Genomic DNA, 20,553 nt, shown 5'->3' on the forward strand with positions numbered 1-20,553 from the left:
CTGACCGGCGTCCTCACGAGAGCCAAGGGGATGGCCAGGAGGACTCGGCCTCGCCGGCCTCCAGCCCTGGCAGGAACACACACGCTCCGTGGTGTCTGTCACAGAAGCTGTGACCAAAGACAGGGGCCGCTGCACCTGAGGGCAGGTGTGGCCCTGACGCCCCGTCCCCACCAAGCTCCAGAAATCGGTGGTGGCCTGCTGCCCAGACGGACCACAGGCACACTTCAGTCCCTGAGCTTTCTGTGAGCGCCTCCCAGACACAGGCCCAGCCCGGTCTGTCCCAAGGGGGTGCCGCTCCAGCAGCAGCCGGGCCCGCCGGTCGGGCATGGTGGGAAGAGCTCTCCCTCCCCCACACCGGGGCCAGGGACCCAGTGGCCTGGGTTGTGCCCACAGGGGCAGGCTCCCCGTGCTGCCTGACAGCAGGCTGGCTTGCCGCCAACCCCGTGGGGACAGGCACACCCCCCAGAACCCAGTGGGCTGGACTGGGCACCACCCCCTAGATGGCCACCAGGATGTCCCGGAGGCAACGGTGGCCCCAGGCCGCGGGCAGACAGACGACCCTGAGGCAGAGCCCAGGCTGTCAGGGTGGAGAGGCGGGAGGAGCTGGTGGGAGGTGGGGGCCCAGCGGCTGCTGCCACGGGGGGGACCTGCTCAGACTGGCCGGGGTTCATCCCAACGCGCCGGCCACCTACGGTGCACCGTCTGCCGTCCGCCTGGGAGCACTCTACGTGAGCCTCAGAAGGCACAGAGAGCGCCTCGACCTCCCTCACCGAGCACCCACTGCGTGTCGGTCCTGCTCCGGGTCCCTGGACAGGAGTAAGCGCGCGGGGGCCCGCCTTTGGGAGCCAGCCAGAGCACAGTCAGGAGCGGGTGACGCGTCCAGCAAGGACATCAGTGCGTCCAGCACCGCTCCAGGCCCAAGTGAGGGGACGGAGAAGCCTCTGGCCTGTGCGAAGGCCCGGCAGTGGGAGCAGGGGCAGAGCAGCAGGGACAGGACGACCGGCGGGGGGGCAGAGCCAGGGCCGGTGACGGGGCTGTGTCCTGAGTTCACGAGACAAGCCCACTCCTCACCCCTGCGCAGCACTGGACAGGACAGGGTCCCCACACCTGGGGCCTCCTGGGGGTGAGGAGTGGTCCTGGGCTCTCAGAGCACACCCTGCTCAACGCTCAAGGCAGAGCAGAGCCCCAGGAAGCCCTGCACACCGCAGGCCTCACTTGGTGCGCCGTGTGCACAGTAGGCTCTCAGATCACACGCGGCTTGGGCTCAGGCCTGTGCGCACACCGAGATAGCAGTGGGTCCCGCACACAGTAGGGCCTCAGCCCAGCTGGGCTGTGGACACAGGCTTCTGCACACAGTAGGGCCTCACCTTCCAGGAGTCATGCCCCCAGGAAGGCCTCCTTGGAAGGAGGCACCTGTGCCCCTGGTGCCCTGGGCCCCCACCTCCCTGCACCCAGCCGACAGCCCAGCCCACCGGCCCAGCAGCCCCAACCGCGGGGGCCCTGGGGAGTCTCGCAGCCGTGGCATGCCGGTCGGCCTAGCCTGGCTCCCCTCCAGCCGCCCGAGTCCGAGCTGATCCCCTAATAACTCAGTCCATTATGTTGGAGTAGAGTTCCTGGAAACCGGCAGGAAAGGGGAGGCTTCTGTGAATCATCCGAGCCATTTTTTTTTAAACCAACAACGGGGCGCCTTTCCCCTCCCTAGGGCAACGGGCTGCCCACGCTCGCTGCTGTCCCCCCACCGCTGGTCAGGAGGCACCACATGCCCCGAGGGGTGGGGGTCACGAGCACCGCTGGACCCCAGGGGCCTGGGCAGAGCGGCAACCCCCTCCAGAGCTCACGGCCCCATCCTTCCCACCTCTGGCTTGGCCGAGGCATGGCTTCTCCCCCGTCCCGCCGCCCCGAGGTCAGCCTGCTGGGGGTCAGGCTGCCCCACCAGCGGGGATCTGTGAGCGTCTGTGAGCAAAATTCCATCCGGCAGCCCACGAGTGCTATTCCCCTGTCCCGGGGTCCAGTCCCCACCAAAGGAATGGCCCCAAGAAGGAATGGGGTCAAAAAGAAAAAGGGGATTGTGGAGCCCAGAGTGACCCACACAGACCCACGGGCCTGACTGCCCAGTGTCAGGGTGAACCACGGCTCCCAGTGCCCGGCCCAGGGCAGGCAGTCAGGCCCCGGGAACTCTGTGTGTGTGTTCTCAGGGACTGCGGATCCCCTTCCCCCAGACGATGGGGAGCCACATCCACCCCCCACGTGGGAAGGCGAGGCAGACGAGGAGCCTCCCCACAGCTTCCTGACCTGACCCCACAGCAGCAGGAAGGGGCCCGGTCCGTCCGCGGGAGCGGGCCGGTGGGACTCGCCGAACTGTGAATGGCCCCTCCTCACTCAGCCTCCGTTTTCCACGAAGAAAGGCCGACACAGAGCGGATTCATGACTACTCGAAGCAGGTCACCACCCGAGGACGGCCAGGCCTGCTGTCCTCCAATCCTAGTGAGGCGAATGGCAAGACGCGCTCGCGGGGTCATCCATCCGCCGTCCCCCGTGGCCCGGACACTCACGGCGCAGAGGACGCCGCACACGGGGCTCGCAGGCCACCAGTAAGCACAGTAAGCATACGCCAGCACCCAAGCCCAAGTCACCCCGAGCCAGAGGCTCCCGCGCCCTGAAGGACATCCCCCGTTGCCCAGGGACCCCCCAGCGGTGCGCAGTCCCCGCACCCAGAGTCCCGACTGGTCTCTGGAACCACCAGGCCACGATTAGACACCAGCCCACCAGGACACAGGCGCCTTGGGCCCCTCCAGCCGCACCGAGGGGTCCCCGCGCCCCCGACGCGGCACCAGACTCACTGTCCGCATCTGCCCGGGCTCCGTGGGGCTGGGGCTGCAGGAGACCGGGGGGAGCGCTGGCGGCAGGCAGAGGGCCGCAGGTCTCCTGGCTGTCGGAAGCCGGCACCTGCGAAGCCGGCGCTTTCACGACAAATCCCGTAATTAGAGAATCCCCGGGCACAGAGGAGCACGGGCAGGCGGTCGACTGCTGTGCCCACATCTTGGGGTTCCCTCTGCCCATCGTGGGGCGTGCTGCCCGGGGGAGGGGGGCCCGGCCTTCTTGGGGGGGTCTGGGGGGGAGCAGACGGAACCCGGGGACGCCGAGCTCCGGGGGGAATGCGAGGCTGTTCCCATCGGACGAGGAAGGCACGTCTGGAGCCTTCGACACCCGCAGCCTTCCTGCATGCATCCGGAAGCTTCTGTGGGGGGGGGCCCGGAGGGTGCCGGTCTGCAACAGGGCTCCACCGCGGGCAGAGGCTCGGGCAGGCTGGACCTCGCGACGGCGGCCATGGGGTTGGGGGAAGTCAGGCAGCCCAAGGCTGGCCCCACACAGCTTGGCCGGCTTTCCCAGGGACAGGGTGTCCCCAAGCCCCCACACCAGTTCTGGCCTGGCCTTCGTACCCCCCTGCTGGCCCCTGGAATGCCCCCAAAGCTGCAGACCCCCAACCTCCGGGGGCATCACCCCCATGGAGTGGGGCTGCCCAGAAGGGTCATGTGCGGACCCCACAGCACACTGCTGGAGAATGGGGGGGCGGGCGCCGGTGCGGGTGGGGGGCACACAGTGACGCAGGCTTGGGGTGGGACCAGGACAGGGCGGCCAGGGCTGGGTTGGGGCAATGAGGGTGGGGAGCGCCAGGGCAGGGCGTGGGGGGCAGAGTAGGCTTGGGGATGTCCCCTAGCCGGCCCCGCCTGGGGGCCCCAGGGCGTGGTCTCAAAGAGCCGCAGGACCCTGGGCCAGTCTCCCCTGCCCCAAGACGCAGCTTCCCAGCCCAGAGGGACGACACGCTGTGTAGCCGTGAGGGATCCCCGAGCCCCAAGGCCTCCGGTTGGGCGTCAGGATGGGGACGCCCGGAAGGCAAGGAGCGCAGGGGCGGGCCCATAGAGGCAGCAGGAGATTGAGGTGTTCACCCCACCCCGCTGCGCACCCCTGCAGAGCAGGCGCTGGGAGGGGCGCCAGCAAGGGTGCGGCTGGCTCGGCAACCAGGAAGCCAGCCGGCCACAGGCAGAGACACAGATTTCCTAAAGTCGGAGAGACGCCATCGATCCTATGGCAGCCACGGTGACTCGAGCTCGGGGGAGTGGCTGAGACGCTTTCAACCACCTGGTCCCTACCCCTCCCTCCCCGAGTCCCTCTCTTATGGTCAAACTCCCAGCTGACCAGAGGCCTCGGAGCAGCCCAGCCTGGCTGCCAGATTTCTCAGACCGCCCCGGTCCCCCGAGCCCATGCCCCACCCCCACGCTGCTCCCGGACTGCTGGCCACGGCCACGGGCCCCGAAAAGGCTGTAGGGCGTGCGGAGGGGTCTCCCCTCTTGGGGAGCAGGTGGCGTGGGGCTGACCACATGGAGACACATGGGGACAGGGGCCGGATCTCGAGGCGAGGTCCCCCTCCCGTGCCCACCAGGCAGCTGGAGCGTGCTGGAGGCGGGAGGCGCCCTCAGGGCGGGGGGGGCACCGTCTCTTCCCGGCCCGGCCTCCAGAACTCTGCAGATAAACAGTCTAAATTAGGAATTAAAACATCCCTTGTTCCCACCAGCCGGCAGGCCGTATTTCAAACGTGCAGGAAACACGCCTGCTGCCTCGAGCCCGACTTCCCAGCCAGACTCTGCAAGAACTCCCAGCAGAGGGGAAGGGGCGTGGACGGGGTCCCGGGCCCCCGCTAACACCGTGGCCCAGCTGCCCTGCCTAGACCTGCCGTCGGCCCCCAAGAAGCCAGGAGCGGGTACGGAGCCCTACCGTGGGGCTCCTCCCGCTGCCCCGGGGGCTCCCGGGGCCACGCAGCAGGCATGGGGAGCCCCGTGACCATCCGTGAAGGGGATGTTGGGAGGAAGCACCCTCCTGACGGCCCCCTCCCTGCCCAGAGGAAGGCCTGGTGGGCAGAGGGCAAAGATTCCCACACTCAGGCACCGGCTGGGACTCAGTGGGGGGCAGACTGTAGGGACCCTTCCTCCCTGAGCTCCAATCCAGGATTCCCCCCGACCGAGGCTTCCTGCCCACCCCGCTCCCAGGGGGACCTGGCAGGGCTCGTGCCTGGAACAGGGTGCAGCTCTGGGACAGAGGGTGCTACGGGGTGGACTTCCGGGTGTCGGGCCGCAGGACGGAGGGGCTCGCCCCGGAACTCCCGACGCCGGCCCAGCGCTCGGGGCTGTCTGCTGTGCCAAGAGTCAGCGGGTGGCCCCGGGGGCAGGGGAGGGCCGCTGGCGCTATTCCAGGGGATGCCACCTTCCCGGGGGTGGTCCTGGGAGGGGACTTGGAGCCCAGGCAGAGGTGGGAGAAGGCGGTATATCAGCAAGGGGGAGCACAGAGGCAGGCTGTGTCCGCTCCGAACCCAACACCCCGTGCAAGGGACTGGCCAGGCCTGAGGCTCCTGTCCCTGTCCATCTCCCCCACACACACCCCTGTCAACCCCAGCCACGATGAGCACGGCGACAGTGAGAGGGACGCTGTCTGACCCACAGACTCCCGATGGCGGGAGGGGACACCGGGCTCTGGCTCCAAACACTACCCAGCTGCCTCAGGCCAGGAGGGTCACCGAGCCCCAGGAGACATCCGTTCACACGGCCCCTCTCCAAACGTCTGCGGAGACACGCCGGCCCCGGAGGAGATACGGCTGCCCGGCCCTTCCGCCTGTGACCAGCGTCTCCGTGAGCAAGTTGGGGCCGACGTTCCTCCAGGAAAGAGACCAGGCGGTGCTGAGAAGACGGACTGGGCCAGGGCGGCCGCCGACAAGCCGTACAGACATGGGGCTTGGCACCAGCAGAGAGGGGCAGAGCACACGGCCCGGAGGGGCCCCTGGGTGACACATGCAGGACGGCCACGGGACCCTCCAGGGCACGCACCCTGATGTAACAGCTGCCCTCAGCCCATGGCATCCACCTAGGGAGGGGACAGCCTGAGGCTCAGACACATCGCAGGTGGGGACAGGGTCCACGAGACTCAGACCCCGTGTCCCACCAGCTGTTCATCCGAGGACCAGACCCCGCTCCTCCAGCCACGACTCCGCAGGCCATTACTGCCCCGAGGACAAAACCCCGGCCTCCTCTCCTCTCAGAAGATGTCGCATGACTCCTGGCCGGGCCAGCCGGAGAAAGGTCGAGGCCAGGCCCGGCAGGACCTGGAGACCCAGACGCAGCCACAGGCCCAGGAGCTCCAGCAGCAACGTGGGGAGCGGAGACCTCGGCCGGGATCACGGCCCAGCAGCCCACTCCCTCCCTTCTCGGGCCCCCACTCCCAGGACTGCAACCCCGACGTCAGGTCACTCTGCCATCTAGAATGACCTAGAACCTTCCACACATCCTCCCTGCGGTCCTGAGCACCCCTGAACCATCGGCCCCAGGCAGAAGCAGCGCTGGAGGCGGGCGGGGAGCTCTCCGGGACCCGAGACTCCCGCCTGGGCTTACCTCTGCATGCTGCCCGGGGGGCGGGGGCACCAGGGGATACAGGCCGCCCCCTCCCTCTACCAAGGTCAGCAGGGCCCTGCGACGGTGCTGTCGATGGAGAGAAGCCCTGGGCCAGGCCACAGGAAGGCTGTGGGTTTACTACCAGGAGCTGTGAGACCAACTGTTGCCCCACGGAGCCCCACGTCGGGCCTGCTGCCCAGACGCTCACTGGCCAGGGGCTGTTCCTGGGGGGCCCCCAGGCGGGCTGCAGACGCTGGATGGAGGAGGTGTGGCTGGAGGAGCCCACATGCGCCAGGAACCCTGCTTGGTGCTCCGGGAGGCTCGGGGAGACCAGAGAGCCCCAGAGCTGATCCAGAACCACGGGGGCGCTGGGGAGCGGCCTTCCCCAGACCCTCCCAGACCGGAACGCTCAGAGAGACTCTGCTTGGAAAGGAATGTTTCGACAGGGTAAAACGGGCCTAACCCAGCGTCCCTGACGCCCTTGTAACCAGGAGAAGGAGACACAGACATGCACTTGGAGCGAGCACTTGAGGATGCAGGGAGCAGCCGGCCCCGACCAGGCCTGGGTCTCGGCCGCCCCGCGCCCAGCACTGGGAGACGACACGCCCCATGCTGTGCTGTGGGGGGGTCCTCTGCCACCCGGCCCAAGCCCACGCGCACAGACAAGGCCGCACTGCAGCAAGAGAGTCAGGAGAGGGTCCCCCCAGCGGCTCCCTGAGCTGCCGTCAGAGCTCACCCGCAGCAGGGGAGGGGCTCGCCCACGAAACACCCCGGGCACCGCCCTGACGGAGGCCCCCCTTCCTACCAGAGCCGTGTGGACACAGCCTCCTCCAGGAAGCCCTCCCTGCACCACCACATCTCCTATGGGGACAGCTGCACAGAGCCGTCCCCCTCCCCACCTCGCACCCGCTCAGGCAGCTGGAGGGTGTCCCAGAGCGACTGCCAAAGGAGCCCACACCCTCAAGTCAGGAACCTCCCCACCCGGCTGGCCCTGTCCGAGAGCCGGGCGCGGGCAGGCGGCCAGACTACGGACAGCAGCGTCCACCTGCCCCAGATGCCTAAGCTCCGGCCTCGGCACAGACGGTCGTGGGCGGGAAGCAAGGGGGGGTACAGGCCATGTACCGCCGTGGCCCCCCACGTGGAGGCCCCAGCGTCGCAGCCAGCTGAGCCAACACCACGGTCGGTGGGTGTGGCATTCCGCCCACGCCTCCTGGCTGTCAGCGTGGGCTGGGGGTCGCCGGAAAGCACCTGGCCTCGAAGGGGTCTCACCACCTCTCAGGGAACAGGTGTCCACGCTCCTTCTAGAAAGTTCTCCCATCACCAGGCCTGGGCCAGACGGAGGCCTGGGTGCTGGCCCCGGGGCCCCAGCCAGTTCCCATGGCCCTGAGCAGCACATCGCTCCCCTACACGGCATTTACCGACCCCCACTCCGGGCCCGCCCTCCCCGGGCAGCACATGCGGCGACCGGCAGCAAACGGACCCTCCACAGCCTCTCTCTCCAGCAAACAGCCGGCCGGGGGCCTCTGTCTCCCGTGGCCGCGGAACTGCACGTGTGGCCCACGGAGGGAGGGGGGATGGCCGGCTGCTCGCGGAGAGGGGTGTCTGGGGAGGCTGGCGGCCGAGGGGGCTCCGCTCTGGGAGCAGCCCTGCACTCGCTAAATTGCTTTATGTAAGTAGGGCCAGGCCAGGAAACCAGGAGCCCGGCTGGGGACTAGTGACAGGCGTTGCCACGGCAACCTGATTAGTGGGAAACATGTCGTCTCTGGGAGTGCTGCTGGCAAAGGTAAAAGGAACCCCAGAGATTCATTAGCAACAGGTTCCCATGGCAACCGCTCCAAGCTCATTAATAATTTTTTTCTTATTCCAAGCGTGGGTGTTGAAATTCTCCAGAGGGCTGATGAAGGAACGGCCGCCGGACGGATGGACATGCACACGCCCGCTACTCCCACCGGCCGCCGGCCCCACCCGGCCCCACCTGACCCCGAGAGCCGCACGGCACACGCCTCGCCCCGCCCGGCTGGCCCCGGGGTTTCGACGGCCCCGACCTGCCTGGACGGTCCCCCACAGGGCAGCAGGATCAGAAGGGCCGCTCTGACCTGGGGGGCAGCCAAGACCGCCTCCGCGGGGACACCCCAGAGTGTGTGCAGGAAGGGAGGCAGGGAGGGGCCCGCTCACGCTGCACCAGGCTGGGCGTCGTGCCCGCCGCTCGCCGGCTGCCTCCTCCGGGACGACCGCCAGCGCCCCCACAGAGCTCCGCAGAGACCCCACGTGTGGTGGGGCTGGGGCTCGACAGGCAGACGCCGCCTTGGAAAACGCGTCGGCAGGTCCTAGCACAGCTCCACACAGCCAGTCCGCTCTCGGGCGCACCCCCGAGCGCCAACATCGGGGCCGGGCGGCGACTCCATGGCCGGTGTGCCCCGGCGCCGCACAGGCCGGAAGAGCCTGAGAGCTGACGTACCCACGGACGGACACGCGTGGTCTGTCCACACTGCGGGATGGGGCTCAGCCACCAGAACGGGGAGCCCTGACAGATGCTACGGCGTGGCCCCAGCTGGAGGACGGATGGTCAGAGGCCACGGGCAAACAGCCACGTGGCGTGGGATCCCATTTCTAGGAAACACCCAGAAGAGGCGGATCCAGGAACACAATGAGATCAGGGGCGCCAGGGGCCGGGGGAGGGGCCGGGGTCTCTCTGGGGGGATGAGAACGTTCCAGGGTTGACAGCGAGGGCCGACCGCGCAGCTCTGCGGGTTGTAAACACCAGGCAACTGTGTGCTTTCCGCGAGTCGTGCGAGGACACACCTGTGACAGCACAAGCCGGCGTGTGCTCGGAGCTCCGGAGGCCACGCAGGGACCGGCGCTGGGCCACGCTTTCCCGTCGGGACACAGAACACTGGGGCTGCGCCCCCGGGGCCGACACCAAGGCAGGGGCTCCCCGCAGTGAACAGGGCGACAGCTCGCCTCCACCCCCTGCCCCACGGTCGGCGGGAACTGGCGACCAACCCACACGGCGCGCACACCGGCCACAGGCGGGAACGTGACCCAGAGCCCGGCCACCGCCGGGCCCCCGCTCCACCCTAGCCGTGCGGGGCGGTCAGGCGCCCGAGAAACGTGACCACACAAGCACTCCCTGACGCTGGGCTGAGGGTACTGGGTCTGAGGTGGCGGACGGGACGCTTCTCCCGGTGCTGCCTGTCGGGAGCTGGCTCCGGAGCGGAGGGGCACAGAGACCCGCGGTCAGCGGGCGCACGGACCATCCCGCAGGCCCCTGACCCGATCCAGAGTCACAAACCCGGGGCTCTGCTCGGTCACGCCGGATCTGGCCCCGGTGGGGGAGAGAAGGGAAGGTCGCGGGGTGGGAGGCCGGCAAATCCTGGGATGTCGCACACCGGAATGGGGCGTGCACGGACGGAGGACACCCCCGGCTGCGCTCAGGTGTCAGCCCCGGCCCTCCGAACCCCCAGAGCCGACACCCTCCTCTCTGCCCCGCTGCCCCCCCCCGGCCTCCCCGCCTCTGCCCGCAGGCTCCCACAACCGGCGTCCCCTCCTTAACCGAGTGACCCCCGTTTCACGGTAAGGTAAAAAAAAAACCAGGCAGGCTCTGCAACATTCAGAAACGTCAGGCACGCCCGGTTCTCAAAACGCGACACGGAGGTCTGTGGTTGTGGGTCCGTGAGCCTCTGGCCCCAGGCCCTCCCGTGGGCCACGTCCCTGGTGTGGATTCGGACTTCTACAGTGTTCCTGGGACGGTGGCACGGCCACCGGCCCGCAGGCACTCCCGGCTAGCAGGGCCAGGCGGGGAGTTCCCAGGCGGCGGCCCCATCCCCCTGCAATCGGACTCTCCCCCACGCCCCTCTGCCAGCCCCTTCGCGCGTCCCTGCCCCACCCCCCCAGCACCCAGCAGCCCCTCTCGGCCTCCGGCGGGCAGGCCATGCGCCCCATGTGGGTGGTCCCCCAGGTCCCAGCACGCCCTGCACCAGATCTGCCCGAGAGGTGCCTGCGGGGCCCTGCAGCCAGCTCAAGACTTCAGGGGCTGGGCCTGCCCTGCCTGAGGGCACGTCACAGACGTACCAGACACGGGGCCAGGCCGCACGGCTGCCCTGCCAACTACCCGTGCCCCAGGCCGCGTCCCAGTCCACGTCCACGAGGCGCTAAAGCAGGCTGAGTCATCGGACTGTGGCCGGCTGGAGACCGTGCAAAGACAAAGGGACGCCGCGGGCACATGAGGCCACGTGGCCCCTACCTGGCCCAGGGAATGTCCCCTGGGCCTTCAGACATGGGCGCCGTCTCTGGGGGGGTTGAGCCCGCGGACAGGCCGCACAGACGCCCAGCGCCCCCGCCTGAGCCCACACCCCAATGCCCTCCATGCCAGGTCCTTGGGTCACCGCCCGTCACACGGCACCCCGGGGCCCACGCGCCACCTGCCCACCCCTCTGTCCCCAGTGGTCCCCACAGCCCGGGAGCAACCGTCCCCGGACCTTCACACCCTGGCTCCGAGGGCCTGGCTCTCCTCCACCCTTCCCACCCCCACGACTCAGCCAAGCTGCCGCAGCACCCCAAACAAGGCCCTGGGAAGCTGGGGGTCACCGGGAAGACAGCACGCCCTTGTCACCCAAGAATGAAGGGGGGCTGATCTCCGGGGTCGGAGGAGGGCCCTCGGGGAGCCCCCCCCAGACTGGAGACAATCTCTTCTCTGGCCGCCCCCCAGCCCCTCTGTGGCTCTCAGAGGGGAAGAGGGCCGGCCCCCCAGGGTCTCTGTTGTTGCACGGTGGGTCCCCGGCTGGGAATCCAGCCCCATCAGTCCCTGCAGAAAGGCCTCCACCTGACCACAGGTCTCGGGATGGAGTCATGCCAGGCTCAACCTGGGGCTCTGTTTCTGGTCCTGACACTCTATCTGTGTGTCCCTGGGCTGTGGGGAGCCGCGGGGGGCGGGGGAGGACACTGGTGGAACGAGGGCCTCGGACTCCCAAAAGGGGTCTCTGTGGGGCTCTATCCTGGGGGGCGGGCCAGCCCAGAGAAACGGGACTTGCAGAGCGGATGTCGGGACAGACCCTTCCCTGGGGAAGCCCCCGGGAAGCCCGGAGCACGTGGGCACAGAGACAGGCGCGGCCCCCGCCCCTCCTCACCACGGAGCCCGGCCTCTGACACCCTGCCAGGACCCAGAGCAGGAGGGGTTCCCCAGGCTCAGAGCCCAGGCCTGCCTCGCTGCCTGCGACTTCGGGGGCACACGCTCCGTCCACCCCAAATTGCTCCGAGCGGCTGATTTCACGGTCAGTTTTCCCTCTCCCCGGGTGGCTCCACATCAGAGAGCCTGGCACGGCCCAGCTGGCATGACTCACATCCTAACAAGGACTCCCTCCCGGTCAGACAGCTGGCACCCCCTCGGCCTCCCTCTGGGGGACAGCGGAGGGCACGCCCGGGTGTGCGAGCTGGACCTGTCGGCATGCCAGGTCCTTCCAGGGGCCTCCCCGGTGCCGGCGGCCGCAGGAAAACTTGAGCATCGCGGACCCATGACCCCAACTTCCCGTGATCTCATGCACCATCTGCCTCTGTCTTTGCTCCTCTCCCGAGCACAGGGCCACCGTGCCAAGGGCCCCCCACTGCAGACTGACCTCGTCTCGTCTTGGTTATGGCCACAAAGACTCAACCGCCACAGAAATCCACGTTCTGAGGTTCCTAGCAGATGTGAACTCGGCGGAAACTAGTCACACCAGTACGCCGGCTCCCCTGTGCCAGCTGGGGTGGGCGATGCGCACAGTCCCAGACCACTGCCCCGACCCAGGCTGCCCCACGATGCCCCCCCGCTGCCGAGCGGCGCCCAGCACCGCCACCTTCCCGTCGCTGCTTTTCTCCGCCCCTGCCAGCGGCTCCCCAGCCGGTGGGGACCCCTCCCTGGGCCCGCACCAAGGGCAGGGCCCAGAAGACGCACCCTAACCAAGTCCAGAGAGGTCACCCAAAGGCCACACAGCTGGGAGACAGCTGGCCCCAGACCCTCTGGGTCGCCCGAGGGGCAGGAGAGGTTCAAAGGTCGTCCCTGGGACACCAAGTGGGCACCATGGGCTGCGGCCTGAGGTGGTGCCAGGAACACCCACCTGAGAATCCCACAGGCACCACCCAAAGGCCATCGGGGAAGACCCGAACCCCGCCTGTCCCCAACAGCCCGGTTCCTGCAGCCCAGCTCCTTGGCCATCCCCCCAGGGGATACGCGGCCCTCCATCCGCGCCAGCGGGTAGTCCCCAGCTCCCCGGCCCTCCACCGCCGAGACTCCACGCTACTGCTCCAATGGATGGAGGTCGAGTGGCGATGGGGACCCACACCCAGGACGTGGGCCCTTCCCTCACGTCAGGAAACACAGCCCCAGAATAAGTCCTTGTCCACCACGGCCCTCAGCTTCGGGGTGGGGACCCGTGGGGCCCCAGCCTCTGACACAGGGATGAGGTCTGGAGTAGGAGACCCCCCCAAGCTCAGACTACCTCTGTTCGCTCCCTCGGACTTCAGGGACACACCCCATCTACCCCAACAGCTCTGTTCTTCCCAAAGAACATCCCCTCTGCCTATCCCACATTTCCGTGTCCGCGACCGCACACCCCACACGCAGTCCGGGGACGAGGAAACCCAGGGGAGCCCCACATGCTCTCAGAGCCGGGGACAGCACGGAGGGCAAGCCCAGGGGTCTCCGGGGCCCTCTCCCTGGCCAGCTGCGCACTGGCCTGGGCCCTTTACCAGCTGACCAGGGTCCCCAGTGACCCCACACTATCCGTGACCAAGAGGACAATCGGGACCCTGTGAGGAGACACAGGGTCCCGCTGGGGGCCGCACCCTCCACACCAACGTCCCCAGTGACCAGCGCTCTGAACTTCTGGAGCCTGGGAGCGGGGGAAGCACCGGCAGGGCCCAGAACACAGAGGACGGCATGACCAAGCAGGCTGGCCGCGGCCGGCGAAGCACAAGTCAGCACCTGGGCCAGGGTCCGGCTTCGCTCGGCTCCAGCAAGACAGGGAACGGCACCCGGCCAGGAGGACTCACACGCCCCAGGCTCTGAGTGGGCCAGGGGGGCTGCTGGCCCCTGAGCACCCCGGGGCACGACGGCCCAGCCCACCTGGCGGGCCCAGCTCGCTCGGTAACGTCAGTTCCCTCTTCCGCGTGAGCGGCGCAGTTGGCAGACGCGGAGGCCGGGCCTGGGGCTGCCCAGCGGGAGGACGTGGCCAGCTCACAAGCCCCCTGTACTAGTCTGGACCCGGGCCGTCGCCGGGCCGGGACCGAGACATCCGAGCCTGGGGACGGCGCTTCTGCCATGCAACGCACTTGGTCCTCGTGTGCGTTACAAAGAACGCAGGGGCTCCTGGTGCCCCTAGCCCTCCCCCACCCAGGAGCGGCTCCGGGACTCCCCTCACAAGGCGGCCGGCTGGGGGGCGCACGGGGGGGCGTTGCGTCCACCGATTTCATGCCTTCATCCAAGGTCCCGCTGATCACAACTCCGGGAGCAGACAACCCCTCCAGGCAGCCGGGGGGCCGGGGACACACAGCCTCGCCTCCCCTGCGCGGCGTCTGTGCGGGTGGGGGGGGCCCGTGAGCAGAGCTGCGACTCACTCAGCGGAGACGCGCAGCAGAGGGCCCCCATCTGTCATCCGTGGTGGGCACGGTGCTCTGGGGACGGTGCCCGAAGCTGCCGCTGGCTCCCGAGGGCGGGGCTGTCTTCCTCTGCACCCCATCCCGTCTGGGAATCCAGGCCCTAAATAATGATGCGGAGCCGTCCCCGGACCCCACTCCCCCGTCTCCTCGCTGTGACTCCGGGGTATTCCTGTTCCTACCTGTGTCACCACTGAAAAAAACAGCGTAACCGAGTCGTCGCGACCCTAACCCAACACCCACTTGCCGTGGAAAGAGGAAGCCTGTTCCTGGCCTGGTCTTTGGCGGGGAGGGGGCAACAGAAGACGGGGAGACGGGGGGAGGGGGAACAGGGATTGGACACGAGGACACCTGGATGCAGAGATAACATCTCCCCCCTGACCTTGACAGCTTGGGGCCGAGGTCTGGCCCCTGAGAGTCCAGCGAGCAGGCTGAGCGGGACCGTGGCTGCCCTGCATTCCTCTCAGGGATGCCTGACGGGCCACCCATCCGCCGCATTCCTCCACACCCTGACCCTGGACCAGGAGTCCCGCCAGCCGCTCCCGGAGGTGCTGTCTGGCCGGCCACACCACAGGAAGACGTGGGGAGCTCCCAGACCCCTCCGAGTGCTCTGCCATGCCAGGGAGGAGGCGACGCCCAAAGGGTCGGAGAGCATCCTCTGACGGGTGGGCACCCGTTGTGTCCTGCCCTGGCGTCGTGGGGCTGGTGGGGGAGCACCAGCACCTTCCCGTCTCCTGGCCTCTGTCCCTGCAGTGCCCTCCACCTGCTCCTCTCTCCCTACCTCTCCTCTATTTTTCCCTGACCCTGGTCCCCACATCACCGCTCCCTTGAGGGGTGTGTCCAGCCCCTCCCCCCCCCCGCCACTTGCCACAGAGCCCTTCCCTGAGACACGGCCCAGGCCCACCACACTCACAGGCCTCTCCTGGCCTCCCTGCCTCCCATCGCCTCTACCTCGCAGCAAAACCCGTACAGCTCCAGGCTCACGCATACGTCCCGCCTGCCTCAGGACCTTTGCTCATGCCATTCCCCTGCAGGGGACATTCTTGCTCCATATCCTCCCACAACCAGTCTCTGTGTCCACTCAGCCGCTGCAAACTCCCCGGCCCCCAGCCCCCAGGGGCCTCCGTCTGGTCCCCCCAGCCCAGCGCCTCCACCGAGATCAGGCCAGCGGAGCCCTGATGCAGAGTGACCGATGGCAGCACACGGCGGGAGACCCCCCGAGTCCTGCGGAGAACCACAGCAGGCCCAGCACAAGGACCAGCACAGGGCTCAGGCTGAGAGAGGTCTGCAGGGCGAAGAGGACTTGCAGCCCCCGCCGGGCTCTGTGCCCCCAGGCCCTGCTCAGGGTCCAGCTGGACTGCAGATGTGGGGACAGGGCCACACCTGGCCTCACACGGCACACGCACACCCCACTTAATCAGTGCTTCCCGACCTCTGCCGACGAAGCAGGCCGCTGGTAAGCTCAATGAACACCAACCGTCTGCCCAGCTCGGGGCCCCAGAGGTGCCCGAATGGGGGCGCAGGGCAAGAGAGAAGTCTAGGCCACAACCCTTCCTGGGCCGTCCCAAGAAAGCAGCGGAGACGCAGGAAGCCAGGTCCGTCCCCGCAGACGGACCTCAGTGCATACTAACCCCGCTTTCACTGACTGCCCCCCTCAAAGGCTGAGGCTGCACAGACCCAGACTTTCCATCAGAGGCGGGTTCCCAAAGACCAAACCCTTCCACCTCCCTGTAAGAAGCAGAAACCCTTATAAAACCCACAAAAACCTTCCCGCTCCTTCTCTACTACAGCTCCTGTCCACCCGCACAGCCCAGCCCAACCTCACTTTCTCCAGGAAGCCCTCCTTAGCAGCGCACAGAACACAGGAGAGGGCACCTCGCTGCCCAGGTCTCACTCAGGGGCCAACGAGAGGTCAGGCCCGCGTCCAGGGCCACCGCCCTCCCACCCCTTCTGCCTTCACACCCCCTCATTCTACCAGGCACAGGATGGCCTTCCCATCGGCCCACCCCAGGCCCATCCAGCACCCGTTTCAGAACCTCTCAAGGACTCCTCACGAGAGGCCAGCCTGGGGACTCTGAGTCCAGGCAGAGAGACACGTGGGTGCCAGGAGAACAGAGACCCAGGTCCAGGAACAAGATGCCGGCACGTGGAGGGCTTCGAAGGGGAGCACCCCCAGGGCTCCGTCCCCAGAGCACACGAAGGAAGCCCCATGCGTCAGGCAAAGTGTGCCGGGGAGCACGGCTACAAGGTCAGGGAGGTGAGCACAACTTGTCACTGTCCTGTCCAGTTCCGGTCTGCGGAGGCAGAGTGGGCCGCAGGATGGAGAGAAGGATCAGGCCTGTTCTAGGTCAATGCCCTCAGTGTCCTCACCAGGACACCCACACCCACTGTGAGCCCTGCATGCTTGTGGCAGCTGGACGGCTAGAAGCGGCTCCCATGAGATGCCTTTAAAAACTCGACTGGCCCAGCGTCGCACCCCTGCCCAACACAGGGACCTGAGAGTCTGACTGGGCTCCCCAGCTCTGCCCTCCAGCAGCCGTGTGACCTTGGTGTGTCCTCTGGCTTCTCTGAGCCCGAGGCTGAGACGCACCCCATACCTGGCCCCTGGGAGGTGACTCCTAGAGATGCGTGCCACCTGAGCCCCCAGGGGCCTCCTCGGCACCCTCCTGGTCCCTTACACCCTCGCTGGGCTGCAGTCGGCCTCCCTGGGGCCCCCTCCCGAGCCGTGAGCGTCCCCAGAGGCCCCGCCGGGCTGGGTGCGAGGACGGACGCAGCAGCTGCTCGGCCGGCAGACAGGCGCGGAGTCAGGAACCCGGGGGAGCCCGGGCAGAACATAACCCAGCCACGCAGGCTACGACACACAGATCCCACCCACCTTCCTCTATAAATAAACCTGTGTAGGAGAAACAGCGCTTGCCCCGAAAGTTCCAGCGCCGCTGTGTTTTCAAAAAGCCAAGTCAATTGATAAGGACGCGGGCTGCCCTTGTCGGCTCCTCGGCGGTGCGTCGGGAGTCCCCCTTAGAGCCCGAGCAGACCACGTGGTATCATGGGTGCCGGGGTCACCCCCACGGGGGTTCCCGAGAGCTCGGGGGCTTGGGGAAGTCCCCTTCCCGCGTTCCAGCCGCCGACTGAACGCCGGTGGGGGGCTCGGACGATGGCTGGGACGGCGCCAGCCTCCGGCGAGTGTGGGTTCCCAGAGCAAACCCAATGATCCCGCTCGGCTCTCTGACTTCGTCCCCTGCAGCAGGGCAGACAGGGAGCTGTCGGCGGCAGGCGCACCCTGCGTGTGCCCAAGGCCAGCCTGCAGGAATCCGAGGGCTCCGCCGAGCCGCGCAGAGGCCCCGCGAGCTTGCCAGGGAACCAGTCCCCACCTGTCCAGGCACACGGCTTATTTTAGGTTTGCCCCAGAGCCGACACGCCCCCACTGCCTCGGCCTGGCGTCTGCGGGAGGTCAGCAGCCGCCCCCACGAGGCCGAAGGCTGGGCCGTGCCCACCCCGCCTGACAGACGCAGGATTTCCAGAGAACACAAACCAGCGCATCCCGGGATCTGAACCCACTGCCCGCCAGTGCCGTCCCCCTCCAGCCCGGTGGCCCTCCTGCTCCCAGAGCAACGGGGCATCCTCCTCCTGGGGTCACAAGGACGCACAGAGATGGGGACGCCACCACAAGGCCCAGCCGGCCCCATCCCCCAAGCCGCTCTGGCTTCACCCTACCTGCATGAGCCCCCCTGTCCCCGCTCCCCTACATGGAGTCACACCGTGCGCCTGCCAGACATGCTCAGGGACACAGAACACCCAGCACCCCGGGTCAGACCGTTACACTCCCTCAGCCTCCAGGGCCCGGAGTAGCCAGACACGGGGCTGTCAGTGGAGACAAAGCACAGGCCCCACTCGGCTCTTTCCCTATCTGGTCTCTGCACACGCTTGGAAATGCCGCACACGCACGCCAAGCCGGCCGCCAGACCCGTCCCAGCCCAGGGTGCTCAGACAGACACAGCCCCGTCACCCGCCACGACACCCAGCCACGCCAACTTCCTGCCAACCACGAGGTGCCCGGGCCATCTCCAGGCCGGAGTTCCAGAGAGGACGGACCGGGCCCCGACATGCGGGAGGTGTCGCCCGCCAGCTGCCGAGGGTGCAGGCTGCCAGGCCCTGAGCTGGCCACTGGGATGCGACCATGACCCCGTTCTTCACAACGGGAGCAGAACCGGACTCGGCTGATGTTTGGATTTGAAGAAAAAAAGCAGTGTGGGTTTTATTACTTTTCTTGGTACAGTTTCCTCTTTTACATTTAATATTTATACAGTTAAACACACAAGGTAGGAAAAACACACACACACACGTCGCTGCTTCAGCCTCTGTCTCCATTCTGTCAAATAAAGTTTATTTGCAGGTCCCCACCTCGGTCAACCCCCACCCCGTCTGTCTGTCCAGGATGTCCCATCCCTCTAGGGCAAGGGGCCTGAAGGCACAGCACCCGCCGCACCGCCTCCTGAGCACCGGCTCCCACCACCAGCAAGAAGAGCCAAAAAGGCAGGACCCAGGGTCAACCAGAGCCCACCAGGACAGCCCCCAAACACCACCTGGGGGGGCCCCCAAACCTGCCGTCTACATCCCAGAAGTGCCCTCTGGCTGCCCCAACACCACTCGAACCTTCTCTGAAAGTCTGTGCCAGTCTGGCTGGAAGCAGAGAGGGGGCCCCATCCTCCAAGGCCAGGAAAAGCCCTAGGGGAAGGGACTGGAGCGCGCAGAGCCAGCTGCGTCCCTGCCCCCCACCCCCAGCTGCGCATGACTTAAATCAGCCCCAGCACGGAGTCCAGCCCGGAGAGGAGAGTTCACAACCAACGTCACGGCATCTCTCCGCGGAAAAGGGCCGGCAAACTCGCACCGCCTCCGGGCCCCACGGGTCTCCCGCGACGCTCTGAAGCGCACAGCACAGGCTGAAAACTTCGCTCCCCTTACTCCACGTCCCGCCGGCCTCCCCCTCCCCAGCGAGGGTCCCGCCGCTGGCGGACGGTCTGTAAGCGCAGGAGGCAGCCCTCCCGTCCTGACCGTCACCCAAGGGGGCACGACTTCCCGCGCGGCCGACCCCTGTTCCCCTCCATGCTCGTGCTGGCCTCGCCGCTTCTCTCCCGCCCTCTCCCATCCCGCGCCGGCTCGGCACCGGGGACACCCCGGCCGGGGATGGCGCGCAGCCCCCGTGCCGTCCCTGCCCAGCCCCGCGCTCCCCGCGCGCCCAGCCCGCTCCGGGTCCAACGAGTCCGGCCTCGCGGGGGCCACGCGGAGCAGGTCCCGCGGCCCTGGAAGGATATGGGTTACAGACCAGCCGGAGACACCAGCTGCGCGGCCGCGTGGTCTGCCCGAGGCAGAAGAAGACCGTGGCCGCCAGCGCCGGGTACGGGACGGGCTGCTCCTCGTCGGCGCCCAGCTCCGTGCCGCGCTCGGCCGCCGGGCTCTCGGGGGGCGACGCGCCGGGCCCGGACCCCGGCTCCGCCTTCCGCCCCGGCACCCCGGGGCTCGCCGGGGAAGCCCCAGCCGCCGCCGCCGCCGCCGCCGCCGGGCCCGGGGCCGGAGCGCCCAGGGGCACTCGGACCTCGTCGGCCGCCTGCGCGCCCTCGGTCATGGTGGCAGCGGGCAGCACCTGCGGGGTGACAGGCGGTGACCGGGACCCGGGAACGACACCCCTCGCCCGGCTCGGGCACAGCGGAGCTGCGGGAACAGCCGCGGCCGCCGGGATGTCTTTGTCTTCCCTTATTAGAGACAAATGCGCCCCCCGCCCCCGCCCGCCCCCTCCCTCCGGCGGGGGTTGGGCCGCCCCTCCCCCACCGCCGGGGCGGGGGCTCCAGGGGCCCCCTCGCCGGCTGCGCTAAGTTGAGAGGGTCCCGCCGCGCAGTGGGGCGCGCGTCCCCGCCGCGTCTCACCTCGCTCCGGCGGCCGGCGGCGTCCCCGCGGGCATCGCCCGGGCGGCGCGGTCACCGCGGACCCGGCTCGGCGCTCGGCCGCGGCTGGAGCGCGCCGCCCCCGGCCCCGAGCCCCCGGCCCCCGCCCGCCGGCTTCGGCTCCCGCTCCGGCTGTCCCGGCGGCGACGGCGGCGGCCCCAGCGCGGAGGGGACCGCTGGGCGGACGAGCCGGGGGCGCGGGGCGCGGGGCCGGGGGGCGCGGGGCGGGGGCGCGGCGAGCAAGCCCGGAGCGTGTCCGCGCGCGGCGCAGGAAACTTCGGAGTGAGCCGCGGAGCGCGGGGGCGGGGCGGCGCGGGGGCGGGGCCGCGGGGGCGCCGGGAGGGAGGGGCCGCCCCGCCCCCGCCCCAGGCACGCGCGCGGCGACCCTCCCCCATCGCGGGGGGCACCCGCTGGTTCCCAGGGTCCCGGGGAGGGGGACGGGGGCGGGGGCGGAGCTGGACCCCACCGCGCCCCCACCCCCTCTCCGGGCGCGCGGGGCGCCATGGGGCGCGCGCGGAGCGGCTCGGCGGGGGGGGGGGGGGGGCGGG

The 20,553-nt window shown here is 68.6% G+C and overlaps 1 protein-coding gene across 4 annotated transcripts in view; it reads right to left on the reverse strand.

Annotated features, from left to right (window-relative positions):
* The window catches only part of CACNA1H (calcium voltage-gated channel subunit alpha1 H), a 57,090-nt gene extending 36,984 nt beyond the window's left edge, over nt 1–20,106 (reverse strand). For 3 of the 4 annotated variants that reach the window (XM_045993377.1, XM_045993376.1, XM_045993374.1), the window contains exons 1-2: nt 19,988–20,106; nt 19,379–19,707 (exon numbers count right to left, since the gene is read on the reverse strand). In XM_045993377.1, the coding sequence (XP_045849333.1) occupies nt 19,379–19,689 (311 nt within the window). In that variant the 5' untranslated portion in view covers nt 19,690–19,707; nt 19,988–20,106. Of the gene's footprint in view, nt 1–19,378; nt 19,819–19,987 lie in introns of those variants that run through there. The other variant, XM_045993375.1, reaches the window with a different exon arrangement.
* Between the last annotated feature and the right edge of the window lie 447 nt (nt 20,107–20,553).

The sequence above is a fragment of the Meles meles genome, chromosome 21 (genome assembly GCF_922984935.1).
Source record: "Meles meles chromosome 21, mMelMel3.1 paternal haplotype, whole genome shotgun sequence".
NCBI classification, from domain to species: Eukaryota; Metazoa; Chordata; class Mammalia; order Carnivora; family Mustelidae; genus Meles; species Meles meles.